This window comes from Balaenoptera physalus, assembly GCF_965194825.1.
Source record: "Balaenoptera physalus genome assembly, chromosome: 12".
Classification (NCBI taxonomy): Eukaryota; Metazoa; Chordata; class Mammalia; order Artiodactyla; family Balaenopteridae; genus Balaenoptera; species Balaenoptera physalus.
In genome coordinates this window covers 68618013-68631902 of record NC_138897.1, presented here as the reverse complement: position 1 = coordinate 68631902, position 13890 = coordinate 68618013, and the positions used below count along the sequence as shown (strand labels likewise).

General features: G+C 40.5%; 1 protein-coding gene and 1 long non-coding RNA gene across 13 annotated transcripts in view; one reads left to right on the top strand and one right to left on the bottom strand.

Moving 5' to 3' along the window:
• LOC309639081 overlaps window positions 1-13890 on the top strand; it is a 224141-nt gene that overhangs the window by 112172 nt on the left and 98079 nt on the right. The window lies entirely within an intron of this gene.
• Window positions 1-13890, bottom strand: part of CEP192 (centrosomal protein 192) — a 106816-nt gene that overhangs the window by 12252 nt on the left and 80674 nt on the right. For 8 of the 12 annotated variants that reach the window (XM_082415841.1, XM_082415845.1, XM_082415835.1 and 5 more), the window contains 5 exons: window positions 8525-8644; window positions 8019-8140; window positions 6117-6246; window positions 5608-5666; window positions 750-1197 (listed from right to left, as the gene is read on the bottom strand). In XM_082415841.1, the coding sequence (XP_082271967.1) occupies window positions 1059-1197; window positions 5608-5666; window positions 6117-6246; window positions 8019-8140; window positions 8525-8644 (570 nt within the window). In that variant the 3' untranslated portion in view covers window positions 750-1058. Of the gene's footprint in view, window positions 1-12; window positions 598-749; window positions 1198-5607; window positions 5667-6116; window positions 6247-8018; window positions 8141-8524; window positions 8645-13890 lie in introns of those variants that run through there. The other 4 variants (XM_082415840.1, XM_082415843.1, XM_082415839.1 and 1 more) reach the window with 3 other exon arrangements.

Below are 13890 nucleotides of genomic sequence, written 5' to 3'. Positions count from 1 at the left end.
GAAACAAAACAGGGAAGTGTCCACTTCAGAAGAGTGGACACTGAAAGAGAGCAGTTTTAATCACAGAGGCATCAACAGTTGTGGGACTGTCTCTACTCTTCACCTGTGATTACTGACCCATGTGGCAGACGTGTAAGACTGTCTGAAATCTGCACACAGGAAGGAGAGTGTTTCTCTGTCGCGGTTGTAAATGTTGGGGGTTAGAGCCCTACTGGCAGCTCTGCACACCCTCCAAGGTCCTTCTGCTCCATCGATAATACCCGGCTGCGACCCCCACGCTGCTGCACAACCACTCACCAGCAATGGCCACAGAGCAATTAATACGCACGTCTCCCATCACAGCAGGAGAGCGCTCTGCCCCCTCGGGCGGCTCACTGCCCTCACTCCCTGTCCCCCGGGTCCCTCTGGTACCTGACGGCAGTGCCCTTCTACACCGGATTCTGGAGTTGTCCCGTCCAGCTTTAATTTCAATAAACGCTCTCTTAAAATATACCATCAACCTCTCCAACGTGTCTGCACAGAACGTGGAGCCTGCCCCACTCCGGAGAAAGACAATTTCTTTGAAAGGAAGCTTTCCTTTCTACTCTGGGCAATTAGCTAAAAGACAAAGGAACCGAGAAGGAATTTCTTAAGGGAAACAGAACTGTAATGGAGGAGAAAAATCACAGAACAGACCAAGGAGCTTGCAAATAATTAGCAGAATAACGTGATATTCTAATTTCTACATGACAGCATATAAAAAAGACAAATTCAGTGGAAATTAAGTTTATTTCTGGATATACCAACTAAAATATACGCCATATTTATTCAGAATATCATAATCAATGCAAAAATAGAACTCTCTTCTCCCTTGTGAAAGTTAAATACAATACTGTAGGATAGTTACATGATTATTTTAGTCAGGTCTTCAGTATTAGCTTCTCAAAAGAACAAATCTAAAGTTATAGACATCCAATTTATCATACAAAATATATACAAAGGCGTAACTGTAGTATAGAAAAAAATGAAGTTACCAAAATATAACTTATGTCATTTACTTTACACAAAGTGGACTCTAGTTAACTTTTCCCAAGAGCTTCACCAATGAGTCGGATGGCGACACTCTTGCCTTCGTCGGTTTGAACAACGAGCAAAGCTTCAAACTTGCCCACGGACCTGGGCTTGAACTGCACAGGCATGTTGATGTAGTGCTGGGCTCTGCAGAGAGAAAGGGGTGTCAACACCAAGGCCACGGCACACGGAGCCCCTCCAGCCTCATGACGCCTGGCAGAGAGCAAACACGGTCAATGACGTGGGAGCCAAGAGGCCCGGGGCCTGGTGCTGCATCTGTAGAAGCAGGAGGCCACTGGCCCCCGAAAGGTCAGGGAGCACGTGCCACCGACCGCCCCCGTGGCAGCGGGACCAACGTTTACAGGGCTGGTGGGTTTTGCTCCAAATTTCATATGAAACCTTCCAAAAGTCTTCTTGAAAATTTATTTTCAGATTCTATCGAGGCAGGTAATGAATGCCCTGTGCTTAAAAGTAGTACATTGGAGGGGTTTGTTTTTGCTCATAAAACGAGGTCCCAAAAGCTTCAAAAATACACCTTTACTCCCAGGGAATGCGACAAAGGCACTTTCCCACACCTGTGTGATGTCACCAACTTTCTGTCTTAATCGTTTTTGAGTGAAACTTTACAGCTTTCAGACTCTCCTCAGAAGGCAGGGGCCCCGCCCTTGATCTCAGCCACACGTGTTCAGGATCAGCCATTGGATCTGACCTGTGCTTTTGTTTCCAGCATGTTTCCTGATGAACCCAGCACAGTGGGCTAGAAATTCAGAAAACAGTCTAAGTATTTCAAAGCCCTTTTCCTGCATGTAACTGATAACGCAGAATATACATATTTAAAGTCTGGGTCATTTTCCCCCAATGCATTTACCTCATTTCCCCACATCAAAGCTAAGGTGCCTTTAAAAAAACTGGTACCTTTCGACAGCACTGACAAAGGACAATTTTCTCCTTCATGTTAGCATCTCAATCCTCAGAATGATGTAGTACAATCTGCCTACCTAAGAGGCTTTTTAACTTATGAATTACTAAAAGCATTAAAATACCCCAAATAAATCTCTAGAGGATCCCATTATTAACATGGAATAAAGAACCCCATATTTAACTGAGGAAGGGTTTTGAAAAACATATTATGACAAACATGTATCCCCTGCTTTAGATTTACAGACACTGAATAAACGGGGGGGTGCAACTTAAAAAGAACCACGGATTCACACAACTCCAGCACCAGCAGTGCGGTGAAGCGGTGACTGTGCTGTTACCAAGAGGGCTTTACACTCTCTCCACACACATGCACACTCACATACACACACACGCACACTCCCACCCCCCCACAGCACACCCCCCCACACATGCACACTCATGTACACACACGCACACTCACACACACCACAGCACTCACATATACACACGCACACTCATCACACACACACACGCAAACTCACACACATACATGCACACACACACCACACATACACACACACACTGATATACACACACCATACACATATAAACACACCGCACACACACACACTCACACACACACGGGAACACGTAATAGGAAAGCACATGGACACAACGCAGAGATCTAGTTCAAAACCTCCTACCATCCAATGATGAATTTTGCAGCAGAGGCACCAGAGCAAGCAGCAGGAGGTACAGAGGCAGGGCTGGCGGGGTGCCCAGAACCCCCTCACCCCTCATGCCCATGAACCTACAAATTACAGCAACCGTAATTTTTCTTTAACTTAAAACAAGCACTTTGCTGCTCCCTGGCTTCCCTCTGAAGGACACAGCAGGGCCTGGCCACTCAGCCGCAGGGGCTGGCTCACCAGGACCTGCATGCACTGCTGTGAGCCCAGCAGATGGGGCCTTAGCTGCAATGTCTCAGCAGAGATTAGACTTGAACAAACAGGTAACAGAGGATGCTTTCGGGGCTAAGTGGAAACACAACAAATTCCTCTTAAAAAGACATGAGAAAGAGATGATCACCTAGAGCCCAAGACAGAACCTTTACCAAAAAACTGCTCATCGATGCTCCTTTTACATTAGCTCCTTCACAATCTACCGCTTTCCGTGGACGACATAAACGTGCCCAGCACACGCCCTCCCCCAGCACCTCCGCCTAAGGCAAAACCCCCAGGACGTGCGGGGCTCCCACCTACTGATCTGCAGTCAGCTGACAGTCCCCACCACACGAGGACAGCCTGGGAGAGGGGCCTCCTGGGAGGGCAGGCCCGCGGTGACGGAAGCCGCGCTACCACTCTGAAGAGTGGGGTTCACGGGTCCCAGGGCAGGCGGCCCCCTGAGGAAGAGAACGTGACCACAGCAGACAGGGAGGGGCTCCCCAGGAGCCTCAGCACAGACTGTCTACCCGCCGAGGCCAGCGTCGCCATACCGGCCCCCTACAGCTCACGAGCCCGTCCAGGGTCCAACAGTCTCGTTCTCGGGACAGGTACAAAGCCCTCCATGCCTGCACTGACAATAGCCCCTGCCCCAGTTTGCGGGAGAATTCTCAAGTGAGCTATGGGAGCAAACCGCTACTTCTCCGAAATAGAAAGAAGTCATTCTTACATATGAAAAAACCAGCTTTCCCACCTTCCTTTACGTAAGACTTAAGGCTTAAGCCTACGTACATGTCATGAGAGAAGAGTTTTCTACGACTTAGAGTTTACTTCACCTGGTTGAACAGATCAAAGTTACTGCTTTGCATGCATGGTTTTCTTATTCATATTTCATCAAGTTTATACTGAGTTGCTAATTATTAAAGTTGATGCTGGAATCTGTAACATTACATATTTATCCTAAGTTCCATAATGAAATACATCAGAATAACTTAAGTACCTGCCACCAATAAAGCATAAAATTACCTTATTTAAATTTCTTTTCAAAGTATAAAAAGTTAAAAACATTTTAAAGTAATAACATGTTTGAAGAGTATAAGCAAACAAAATGTATCTTGTGATGCTATTTTAAATGCTAGCTTATATAAACTGCCCAAATTTTGCTTACTTACAAAATATTTTCTCATGTTTCTAAGTTCTCTTAGATGTTGTGACATGACCTAGGCTGCATAGAAAAGCAGTGAGTGTCTAATTCAGGACAGCTTAAAATGTTCTAGCACTGGAATGGCAAGTCACCGAGTTCAACTCTATAAAAATGTCTACTTTTATATTACTAGAATGAACACATTTTATATTTTAAAATTGGTTTTTAGACAAGTTGAAACTAAGCAAAATGCCATCTCATTTATAAAGGTTCCTCGTTAGGAATGCTTTAAGCATCACGCCTGTCGTGTCAACAGCACTGCAGGGAGCTGTGCGTGAGGAGGAGGAGGAAGTGCTGCTGGGACACGAGATGGGCACCCAGGCACAAGAGGAAGAAGGACGCTACCCGCTGGTCACAGGGGTAGGAGGAGGAAACTGAAGGTGGCAATTATGAAAATACTTTGACATGTTAATTGCCAAAATTACATTTCAATTTAGGTCGTGTGGTCTCCTGTGAAGGTCTAACAGCTCACTGGTGACCACAAACTGCCTGTGGGCCTCACTCGGCTGGCTGGTCCCTACAGCCCTGCTAGGCCAGAGGCTGCCGCATGTAATGCTAGAAATGCATAGAAAAGATCAGATTTGTGGTTACCGGAGACCAGGGGTTGGGGGAGGGAGAACTGGATGAGACAGTCAAAAAGTACAAACTTCCAGTTGTAAGGTTAAGTACATACCACGGATGTGATGTACAACACGATAAATATACTGAACATGTTGTACGTTATATATGAAAGCTGTTAAGAGAATAAATCCTAACAGTTCACGTCACAGGAAAAAAAATTTTTTTCTATGTCTTTAATTTTGTATCTGTATGAGATGATGGTGTTCACAAAACTTACTGTGATAATCATTTCATCATGTACGTAAGTCAAATCATTATGCTGTACACCTCAAACTTACACAGTGCTGTATGTCAATTATGTCAATAAAACTGAAAGAATATATATATACACACACACACACCTTAAAAATAAAAACAAACACATTTTAAAAAAAAAGAAAATAAGCAAGGACAACAAGAAAATGAAGCCCTGATTTAAGAACAATACAGGGTTATTTGAAGAAAGATAACTGGAAAATAGGTTAATAAAAGTTTTCCCAATTAATCTGGGAAGGTTTTTGTCCTAATTAGTAAAAATTTAAATCCCTGATTCTCAGTGTAGTGAAAATAATATGTGATGCAGAAATCATTCTAAAGTTAATCACAAGATAATTAAGGTTCTATGTAAGTATATGGCTGTCAAAATACTGGGAAACAGGAGTCACGCACTAAGTCCAAACATTGCGCAAGTTTGAGTCGCTACTCGCCACATATACCCACAGGTCACGGACTTTCCCTAGCAGGTTCCTTGTCTCCTTCACCACGTGCTTGGTGCTCTGTGGCGTTGGTGAGGAGGATGAGGGGTTGCAACAGAGAGAGACCTCACAGTCCTAACCCCCAAGAGCAATCTCAGGCTCCTGAACACAAAGACCTGCACTAGGATGAGAACATTTTGATTTATGATAAACTCACCTCAAAGAATATTTTGAATGTTTGACGTAGAAAGGCTCTCTGGGACTTAAAAACTTGAGCTGGAATTTAATATGAAACATTTTATGAAGTTATACAAGTTAGATATTTGTGCATACTTAAATCAACATACCATACATTTGTTCACATATAGCCACAAAATGAGGTAAAACGATAAATGCTCATGAAAACACTTAGGGGAAGTTTAATGAGTTTACTCTAGTTCTAGCTGGAGTAAATGTTATCCAGAAATACGTCGGTGTGATAGTACAGAAGAAAACAAGAGGAAAAATTTAAAAATGAAAATATGAAAATACTAAATAATTTTCAATTTTCAGGTAAAGGATCATGAACTTCCCTTGAGTTTCTTTTCAAATACGGTATTAAGGCATTTTAAAACTTAACTATTATAACTTAATCTATAAAACAAGCTTCTAATTATCAGGAAAATGTTTATCAAATAGTAGAATACATTTACTTTTCCAAAACCCACAGAAGGATTTCCAACTTACCAAGTGTGTAATAAAAGAATTATTTCGCAAATTTACTTTCAACGTCCTTGACTCCCCAACTCTCGTTGGCAGAAACTGATACACATCTTCTGGGGCATAAACTCCACGGTGGGTCAGGTCAAGCTGCCTGCTATGGAGATAGGTCTGAAGGTTAACTATATAAAATCCATAGTAATTTAAACTATTTGTTTATATTACACTATGAAGTGTGGCTTTAATTTGTTTTCTCCCGCAACTCAGTTAAAGTAGCTCTGTAAAAGCGACTGACTAATGCGTGTTAAGACAAACTGCTGGCGGCAGGAAGTGTCCAGGGGTGCGGGGCAGCAGCTGAGACAGCAGCAGCGCCTCCTCCTCCCTGAGAGGAACTTAACATATTGTCCTTACAAGCACCTTCCTCCACAGCTAAGTTAGACCTAAATGATAGTTAACTGAGGATTATAAGAAACATTTTCATGTAAGTCAGAAAGAAAAAGACAAATACCGTATGACATCACTTACATGTGGAATCTAAAATACGACACAAACGATCATATCTAAGAAACAGAAACAGACTCATGGACATAGAGAACAGACTGGAGGTTGCCAAGAGGGAAGGGGGTTGGGGGAGGATGGAGTGGGAGGTTGGGGTTAGCAGATGTGAGCTTTTTTTTTTTTTTTATAAATTTATTTATTTATTTATTTATGGCTGTGTTGGGTCTTCGTTTCTGTGCGAGGGCTTTCTCTAGTTGCGGCGAGCGGGGGCCACTCTTCATCGCGGTGCACGGGCCTCTCACTGTCGCGGCCTCTCTTGTTGCGGAGCACAGGCTCCAGACGCGCAGGCTCAGTAATTGTGGCTCACGGGGCTAGTTGCTCCGCGGCATGTGGGACCTTCCCAGACCAGGGCTCGAACCCGTGTCCCCTGCATTGGCAGGCAGATTCTCAACCACTGCGCCACCAGGGAAGCCCCAGATGTGAGCTTTTATAGAAAGAATGGATAAGCAACAAGGTCCTACTGTATAACACAGAGAACTATACTCAGTATCCTGTGACAAACCATAATGGAAAAGCATATTAAAAAAAGAATGTATATGTATGTATAACTGAATTGCTTTGCTGTGCAGCAGGAATTAACACAACACTGTAAATCAACTATACTTCAATTTAAAAAAAAGTTAAAAAAAAAAAAAGAAAAGAAAACACATCCCAGAAAAAAAAATTTTTTTTCATTAGGTAAAACATTTACATACTATCATTAAAGCTTTGTAAGCTGCTGGTATAACATACATTTTTAGAAGTTTTTAAGAATCTACTTTCATACACTGTTTTTTGGAATGTAAATTGTAACAGCTACTTTGGGAACATTCTTTGGCAGTTTAAGGTTAAATAAATTCCCACCATATGACCCAGCAATTCTACTCTTAGATATTTTTACCCAAAAGAAATGAAAAAATATGTCCACAAAAATACACATATAATAATGTTCACTGCACCTTCATTCACAAGGGCTCCAAGTCAGAAGCCACCAAATGCTAAAAGGAAAATGAAACAATCGTGATGTGCTCCTATGATGGGGCACAAGAAGTCAACAACAAAAGGAACAAACCATAGGTACACTCACCAACACGGCTGATCCTGAAATCACTACGTTAAGTGAAAGCCAGACACAACTTGAGTGCACATGTGCATGAAATTCCACAAAACTATGGCAACACATGGGAACAGAACAAATCCTGGGTGAGGGTGGGGGTGGCTGCAGAGAGGCATGCATGTGAGGAGGCTCCAGGAGAGAGAAACGGTCTCTACCTGGCTGCAGTGAGGGTGATGTTCATCAATCACAGGTAAGCCACTGGGCATTTTACTGAATGTAATTATACCTCCATAAAGCACTGGGAAAAATTCATGAGAATGACAGAAACAACATACCCAGGTATGAGAGCAGAAGCCTCTGATACAGCTTGTCTTCGGGGCTTAAGTAAATTATCTATTTTAATGAGGCTATTTCTGGAAATGCGTGAATTTTCAAGCTCATGTTCTGCTTTGACACTCTGTATAAAAAAATCACAGGGTAGAGGAGAAGAAATAAACATATGGACACTTACCTATTTGAATTCTACTACTTCCTTCCTAATTTTTAAAAAGGTGATTTAAGATTTCTAAATTCCTTTAATCACAAATGCTTTATCTTGCACTGTTTCTTTCTCTCTTTCTCACACACACACACAAACACGCAATCTTACCTAATTAAGGCAAACAAATTTCATAGAGCCAATCAATAAAGACACGTAAGAAAACTAAGATGATAAGAATCTATAACAGAATTAATGGGATTACAGTAATACCAAAAACAACAGGCCAGTTTTTCATGCCAGTTTCCCTTGGTGTTTTTAAAACATATCCAATAATTTACTTAAATTCAGTGTAACACTCACGTGTCCAGAGAGCTGGAATCTCAAGGTGTGCTTCAGGTGAGGCTCTTTAAGAGGGTGACACTCAACATCCCAAAACTGGGCATAGTCCCCTCTATCTCTGGGCAAAAACGTGATGGAGACCTACAAACAACATATCCAGGAGAGAAATTCAGACACTGAACCTTACACACATGCAGTTAGATTACCAATTCAAAGTGTGGTATGAAAAAACTGAAGGGAAAAATGTCTTTGCTTTGTCTAATTTTGCCACTAATCAGATCCAAGTATACTTTTCTTTAAGGCTTTAAGTAACATATTCCTCAAAATGTAAATTTTTTAATTAAAAAAAGTTATTAATTACTGTAGCTCTGTAGTACAGTCTGAAGTCAGGAAGCCTGACTGCTCCAGCTCCGTCTTTCTTTCTCAAGACTGCTTTGGCTATCTGGGGTCTTTTGTGTTTCCATACAAATATAAAAATTTTTTGTACTAGTTCTGTGAAAAATGCCATTGTTATTTTGATAGGGATTGCCCTGAATCTATAGATTGCCTTGGGTAGTACGGTCATTTTAATAATATTAATTCTTCCAATCCAAGAACACAGTATATCTGTTTGTGTCATCTTTAATTTCTTTCATCAGCGTCTTACAGTTTTCTGAGTACAGGTCTTTTGCCTCCTTAGGTAGGTTTATTCCTATGTATTTTATTCTTTTTGATGTGATGGTAAATGGGATTGTTTCTTCAATTTCCCTTTCTGATAGTTTGTTGTTACTGTACAGAAATGCAACAGATTTCTGTACATTAATTTTGTATCCTGCAACTTTAGCAAATTCATTAATGAGCTCTAGTTTTCTGGTATAGAAAATCTTTAGGATTTTCTAAGCATAGTATCATACCATATGGAAACAGTGAGTTTTACTTCTTTTCCAATTTGGATCCCTTTTATTTCTCTTTCTTCTCTGATTACCGTGGCTAGGACTTCCAAAACTATGTTGAATAATAGTAGCGAGAGTGGACATCCTTGTCTTGTTTCTGACCTAAGAGGGAATGCTTTCAACTTTTCACCGTTGAGTATGATGTTACCTGTGGGTTTGTCATATACGGCGTTTATAATGTTGAGGTATGTTCCCACTTTCTGAAGAGTTTTTAATTATAAATGCATGTTGAATTTTATCAAAAGCTTTTTCTATATCTATTGAGATGATCATATTTTTTTGTTTTTAATTAATTAATTAATTGATTGATTAATTAATTATCTTGGCTGCTTTGGGTCTTCGTTGCTGTGCGCAGGCTTTCTCTAGTTGCGGCGAGCAGGGGCTACTCTTTGTTGTGGTGCACGGGCTTCTCGTTGCGGTCGCTTCCATGCGGAGCATGGGCTCTAGGCACGTGGGCTTCAGTAGTTGTGGCGCACAGGCTTAGTTAGTTGCTCCACAGCACGTGGGATCTTCCCAGACCCAGGATCAAACCCGTGTCCCCTGCACTGGCAGGCAGATTCTTAACCACTGTGCCGCCAGGGAAGTCCCTGATCATATGGTTTTTATTTTTCAATTTGTTGATGTGGTGTATCACACTGACTGATTTGCAGATATTGAAAAATCCTTGCATCCCTGGGATAAATCCCACTTGATCATGGTGTATGACCCTTTTAATGTATTGTTGGATTCAGTTTGCTAGTATTTTTTTGAGGATTTTTGCATCCATGTTCACCAGTGATATCAGTCTGTAATTTTCTTTTTTGTGTGATATCTTTGCCTGGTTTTGATAAACAGGGTGATTGATGATGGCCTCGTATAATGAATTACAAAGTGTTCCTTCCTCTACAATTTTTTGGAATAGTTTGAGAAGGAGAGGTGTTAACTCTTCTCTAAATGTTTGGTAGAATTCACTATACTACAAAGCTACAGTAATCAAAAACAGCATGGTACTGGCTCCAAAACAGACACATAGATCTACAGAACAGGACAAAAAGCTCAGAAATAAACCCACCCATCTATGGTCAATTAATCTACAACAAAGGAGGTAAGAGTATAAAATGGAGAAAGGGCAGTCTACTCAGTAAGTGGTTCTGGGAAAACTGGACAGCTACATGTAAGAGAATGAAATTGCAACATTCTTTAACACCATATACAAAAATAAACTCAAGATGGATTAAAGACCAGAAACCATAAAACTGCTACAGGAAAACAAAGGCAGAACATTCTTTGACATTAATCATAGCAGTACTATTTTTGGATCTGTCTCCTAAGGTAAAGGAAATAAAAGCAAAAATAAACAAATAGGACCTAATTAAACTTAAAAGCTTTTGCACAGCAAAGGAAACCATCAACAAAATGAAAAGACAACCTACTAAAGGGAGAAAATATTTGCAAATGATATGACCAGTAAGGAGTTAATATCCAACATATATAAAAAGCTCACACAACTCAACATCAAAAAAATCAAACAACTGATTAAAAAATGGGCAGAAGAACTGAATAGACATTTATTCAAAGAGGAAATGCAGATGGCCAACAGGCACATGAAAAGATGCTCAACATCACTAATCACCAGGGAAATGCAAATCAAAACCACAATGAGGTATCACCTCACACCTGTTAGAAAGGCTATCCTCAAAAAAAGAACACAAATAACAAATATTGGCGAGAATGTAAAGAAAAGGAAATCCTAGTACACTGTTGGTGGAAATGTAAACTGGTGCAGCCACTATGGAGAACAGTACGGAGGTTTCTCAAAAAACTAAAAATAGAACTGCCATATGACCCAGCGATTCCACTCCTGAGTATTTACCCAAAAAAATAAAAACTAAAAACACTCATTTGAAAAGATACATGCACCCCAATGTTCACAGAAGCACTTACAACTGCCAAGACATGGAAGGAACTTAAGTGTCCATCAATAGACGAATGGATAGAGAAGATGTGATAATATATATGTGCGTGCATGTGTGTGTATTTATATATATACACACACATATACACACAATGGAATATTACTCAGCCATGAAAAAGAATAAAATCATGCCATTTGCAACAACATGGATGGATTTGGAAGGCATTGTGCTAAGTGAAAAAACTCAGAGAAAGAAAGACAAATACTGTATATCACTTATATATGGAATCTAAAAAATGCAACAAATAAAAAATAAGCAGACTCACAGATGTAGGCAACAAACTAGTGGTTACCAGTGGGGAAAAGGAAGCAGGGAGGGGCAACATAGGGGTAGTGGATTAAGAGGTACTAACTCTTTAGGTATAAATAAGCTACAAGGAGATATTGTACAACATGGGGAATATAGCCAATATTGCACAATAACAAATGGAGTATAACCTTTAAAAATTGTGAATCATTATATTGTACACCTGTAACTTATATGCTATTGTACAATACTTCAAAAAATAGAAATAAAATGTTTAAATAATGCAAATTCTTTTAAAAAAAAAGTTATTAAAAAATTCTAGAGTACAAGACCTAAATGAGGAAGGTCTGACCCCCCCAAAACACAATGCAGACTTCCATGGAAATGCTTATGGGACCCACTGCTGGCCAAGTGGTGAAGGACTAAGGCCTCACACCCCACTGATTGCAGGGGACGAGAGGGTCTACAGGAAGGAAGGGGTGTGTGTGGGACCAGAGGCAGAGGAGCCAGGACGCTGTGCCCACCAGAGCAGCTCTTACCCTAACTCACTTCAGAACGTCACCCCAACCACACAGCTCCAAGTCAAATACACAAAATCTGTGTGTGCAGCATGTCAAAGGTCAACAGTGAGGAAGCTGAAGTATTTTAAAACAGTACTTTATAAATTTTATCAGCGTTAAGAGCTTTTTAAATGTTTAGTGTTAAAAATACTGATTCCTAGTTAGAGTAACAATAAATCAGTATCTTTGAGTCTGGACTTAACATTAAAATGCTTCATTGACCTAATTTCTGTGGACACGGAATCTAAGAAACAACTGGGCCTGCAGGCTGAGAGCACAGACGCAGGAGCTACCAGGGTGGGGGACATGGATGACAGGGCAATGGGAGGATTCAGAAAGGATGGATACAACCATGCCCTGAATGGTGAAAGCACACAACCATCTGGAGCCACTGGAACCACAGCACTACACATCCTACAAACCCCACTTACACTTCCTCTAACACCAATGAATAAAAAACAGAGGGAAAACCCACTACTACTGCATGTTCTACACCAGGCCCTAACATGCCTTAGGCTCATTTAGTCTCATCTCACACTGACCAACGTTTCACACAACTATGGTGTGTGTCTCAGTCGTAACGAACTAATTGTTTTTTTCTTCTGGATCAGTACTCTATACCACAATTGTGATCTTTGGTAACAGTTCCCTAAAGCGTCCCAGAGTGATGTGCTGTGCACATAAATTAAGTATCCAGACCTAGAGTGCATTTGAGAGATGTGATCTGACAATGTGGTGAGCAGCGACTTCAGTCCAGGATACACAGTGATGCACACACTGGTTTTGAATTTTTTTGAGTATTTATCCAGAAGTGTGATTGTTGGACCATATGGTAACTCTACCTTTAACTTACTGAGGAACTGTCAAACTGTTTTCACTGTGGCTGCACCGTTTTCCATTTCCACCAGCAGTGTATGAGGGTTCCAATTTCCCCACATCCTTGTCAACACTTGTTATTACCATTATTATTATTTTAAAATCACAGTCATCCTAGTGAGTATGAAGTGATCTCACTGTGGTTTTGATTTGCATTTCCCCGATGACTAGTGATTCTAAGCATCTTTTCATGTCTTTACTGGCCACTGGTATATCTTCTTCGGAAAAATGTCTATTCAGAGTTTCTGCCCATTTTTTAAACTGAGTATTTGTCTTTGTATTATTGAGTTGTAAGAGTTCTTGATGCACTCTGGATACAAGTACTTCGTCAAATACATGATTTGTAAATGTTTTCTCCCATACTCTGGGTTTTCTTTTCACACTCTTAATCGTGTCCTTTGATGCACAAAGTTTTACACTTTGATAATTCATTTATTTTTCCTTTTGTTACTTGAGCTTTATTGGTGTTACATCTAACAAACCAATGCTTAACCCAAGGTCGTGAAGATCAACAGTTACCTTCTAACAGTTTTACAGCTTTATTAGCTCTTACACGTAGGTCTATGGTCCACTTCAAGTTAATTTTAATATATGGTGTGAGGTAAGGGTTGAATTTATTCTTTTGCACATGGATATCCAGCTGTCCCAGCACCATTGTTGAAAAACATTCTTTCCCTGTTGAATTGTCCCTTATTGAAAAATCAACTGACCATAAATATGAGGATTTATTTTGGGACTTTCACATCTATATCACATATTTTATAGGTCTATCTTTGTCAATACCACACTGTTTTGATTACTGTACCTTTGTAGGTTTT